The sequence below is a fragment of the Mesitornis unicolor genome, unplaced genomic scaffold (assembly GCF_000695765.1).
Source record: "Mesitornis unicolor isolate BGI_N332 unplaced genomic scaffold, ASM69576v1 scaffold36534, whole genome shotgun sequence".
Taxonomy (NCBI): Eukaryota; Metazoa; Chordata; class Aves; order Mesitornithiformes; family Mesitornithidae; genus Mesitornis; species Mesitornis unicolor.
The window spans coordinates 1-3280 of record NW_010181440.1 but is presented as its reverse complement, the minus strand read 5'-3'; the positions used below and the strand labels follow the sequence as shown (position 1 = coordinate 3280).

Here is a 3280-nt window from a genome sequence, read left to right as displayed (position 1 = left end):
TTATTTCGCTGCATCTGGTAGCACGTAGCCTTTTCCAGATGAAACTCCAACTTTCAAGGCTGCTGGCCAGCTTCGGGTCTCATAATAAGTCGATAAGACATCAAAGACTGTTGGGAACAGAGAGAGGTGACACAGGTATCAGTGGCAAGCGCTGTAGCACACAGCCCACTGACCGCAAAACACTGGGAAATGGCAATAGCTGATGCTGGAGGAGGTTAGCATGGGGTCTGCGTTCCCTCTCATTTAAAATCTGATGAGCAAGTGCTTGCAGCAGCTCACCTAGGAGCAAATGACCATTTTGAAGAGGACTATGAAAAGCAGAGGCTGTCACCCTGGTGCACTAAGCTGCACTGCCCACGAGTGCTGCTGACAGAGCACCCACAGTGGGTCATACCCACGGTGCTGCCACCATCGCTTCTCAGGTGCCGTGCCTCCACACTGGGGCTCCCCTGGGACACGCACTGGTGTCCAGCAGCTACGCCTGGTGCTCTGCAGAGCTCTCTGCCACCTCCTCTGCCTTGCGCTGATGGAGATGGCAGCAAAGTCCCCAGACCAGAGTTAAGAACTTACTAGAGGTGGCCTAGGACATGAGCCCCTCTGCAGTCCCTCACAGAGAGGCAGCCACATCACAAAGCCACAGGCGGCCAGCAGAGGTGGAGGAGCACGGGCACATCCCCTGATGTGCTGACACGGAGCCATCGTGGTGTCACAGCACGGGAACACCCCAACCGGTGGCGTGGGCCTGAGCCTGACACAGGCCCCACGACTTCTGTCCTCCCTTGCCTGGGCCCTTGTGTGACTCGCAGCAACCGCAGCCTCCTCGCTTCTCCCCACTCCTACCACTCACTGCTCCCTGAGAACGGGCTGGTGCAGAGAGGCACTCAAGACCTTCAAAACGGGGGCAGCGGGGATAAAACCCAGTAAGAGAAGCCTGTTTCCCCCATTACTCAGCACCAGGCCTCCATTCTGAAAACACTGCTGCTTCAGCACTTGATAGCCTCCTCCCTCCTCCAGCCCAGGCAAGCAACAGGAGCTGGAGCAGCCGCTCACCCTGATTAATTGCCAGTGTCTCTGAGTGGTAGTTCTTGGTGTTAGTGGTTTTCACCATGTACTCACGAATGGGCAGGCGAGCTGTTCGCAAGGACTGCTCCTGTGCCCTTTGCAAAGTCAGCTTCTGCAAAGCAAAACAAGAAGGTGCCCAATGCGCACAGACTTGCACGTCATTTTGGGTACAGGCAGCTATGAAGCCAAAAGCTGCGCTGGGGCTCACTGCACCCACGCTGCTGTGCTGCCTCAGCCTGGTGCTGCATCCAGGCAGAACCTTGCGGAACAAAGGATGGTGGCAAGCAGTGATGTCTCAACCAGAGGCACAGCACTGGGTGCTACCAATGGGACATCTCTGCTCTCACGAGAGAACGGGCAGACAGCCCCTTCAGGTCTTGACAGGCTGCTACCCACCTTCTGAACACTTTCATCCACCAGGCCTCCGAGGACGTACACCTTACTGGGATCAACATCTTCAAGGACTAGGAACAAGAAAAGCACTTGCTCACCACCAGACAACAGCAAAACCCTGCTCTAACGCCATTCTCCACGCAAGACCCCACTCCCATGAGAAGGCTGTGGCCAGAGTTGCCCTTCACCCCGGAGCCTCAGCCTGTGCACCTGAGACAGAAATGTCTGCCTGGACCAGACCTGGTCAGTCTGATCCACATTTGCTCCACAGATGCCTCCCCACGGTCAAGGTCACCCATAAAACCTTCCCCCACCCTTAGCAGATGCTTTATCAGACTAAGGCCCTTGTGTAAGCAAGAAAGGGATCTACATCCCCAGGAACATAGGGCTGGTTAGAAATGGAGCGAGGAGAAAAGAAACACAACAGCAAATTAAGCAATAAAGGGAACATTGTAGCTCAAGCATTAGCTCAGAGGAAGATGTCATTTAAACTGTATTCAAAGCTGCCACAGTATCTCTGCTTTGCCAGAAACCACAAGGGTTACGCACAGGTCCTAAGTCTGCTGCGGATCACACACAGCCCTGAGCCGAAACCTCATTCCCTGTCAGAACAGACTGAGACAGGAGTAGATTTACGCTCAGACTCAAGTGCATAGTACATCTCATGGCATCTGAGACAGCGAGTGCTTGGAATTGAGTCACCTGAGGTACAGTCACAAACATAAAAGTGTGAAAATCAACCTTTTGCCCTAGCTCCCCTGTGCCTAAAGCACGAAAAATATTCACCATTCTCAGAGTCAGGGGTGAGATAAACAATTGCGTCCAAAGGAAACAGGTCCAGGTAACTTTCTTGAGTTGTATCCATCTGGAAAACACAACATGGGGAGAGAAGCCCATTAGCCCAAAGTGGAAAACCCACTGCCAGACACAAATATACGGGAACTGACACTACTGCCCAAGTTGTTTAAACTCATACCAATAGAGCGTTGTTTTGCTGTTTTTTTTAATTGGAAAGTGTTTCTCTAGGAGCACTGAACAGTATGTATTTCAAAATCTATTAAATTCTCTTCTCGTCAAAATCCCTAGACACGGTTTGAGGAAGAGAGATCAACAGTAATGACCTAATTTTAACTGAGATTCAGGAGTCTCCACTTCAGGTGGTTTCCTCCCCTCACTGTTACCAGATGCAGCCCCACAGGCGCTGCAGAACGCAGAGCTCAGTGCCACTGCCACAGCCTGTGCGTGTGCATCTCGAGCTCGCGTCAGACCAAGCTCAGCACAGAAGCCCAGGGCAGGAGCATGTGACCTGCCCAAAACGTGCCTGCCTGTCCCCAGCGTCGCAGGTCTCTTTGCAAAAGTAGCAGAAGGACCTCTCCTCCTGCAGGCAGGTGGGACACGAGCTCTAACCTGATGCCAGTTCTCATGTCCTGCCAAAGGGCAAGAAGACCTGACCTTAACCGCTGCACTGGACTGCACTCCCACAGCACTTACAGCTCTCACCCAAGTCCACCTCAGCCTGTCTTGGGTCACCACCGAGGCTAGGAGCCTCGAAAGCACTTGGTCAGAGAACCTTACCAAATAATTGGAGAAGCCGTCGTTCATGCGAAAACACTCCTCATAGATCAACGAGCCCACCACGAACTCTGTCAGACAGAGCCAAAACGGCTTCTCGGCCCTCCTGTTTGCCCCGTAGAGTCTCCTGATCTGGGAGGCAAGGCGGCTCGTCTCCTTCCAACAAACAGCAAGCACAATGACTCACACGCCTGAGGGCAGGAGGTAACACAGCCCCATCCAGAGCCTGCCGACACCCGTGCTGCCCAGGCTC

General features: G+C 53.3%; 1 protein-coding gene across 1 annotated transcript; it reads right to left on the bottom strand.

Annotated features, from left to right (window-relative positions):
* Nucleotides 1-3183, bottom strand: TRMT10B (tRNA methyltransferase 10 homolog B (S. cerevisiae); the record flags this gene model as incomplete). The annotated part of the gene is made up of 5 exons (XM_010183431.1): nucleotides 1-107; nucleotides 1051-1174; nucleotides 1459-1526; nucleotides 2242-2320; nucleotides 3031-3183. Coding segments are annotated over 5 exons (531 nt in total), but the record flags the coding sequence as incomplete, so codon positions are not given.
* Nucleotides 3184-3280: the final 97 nt, after the last annotated feature.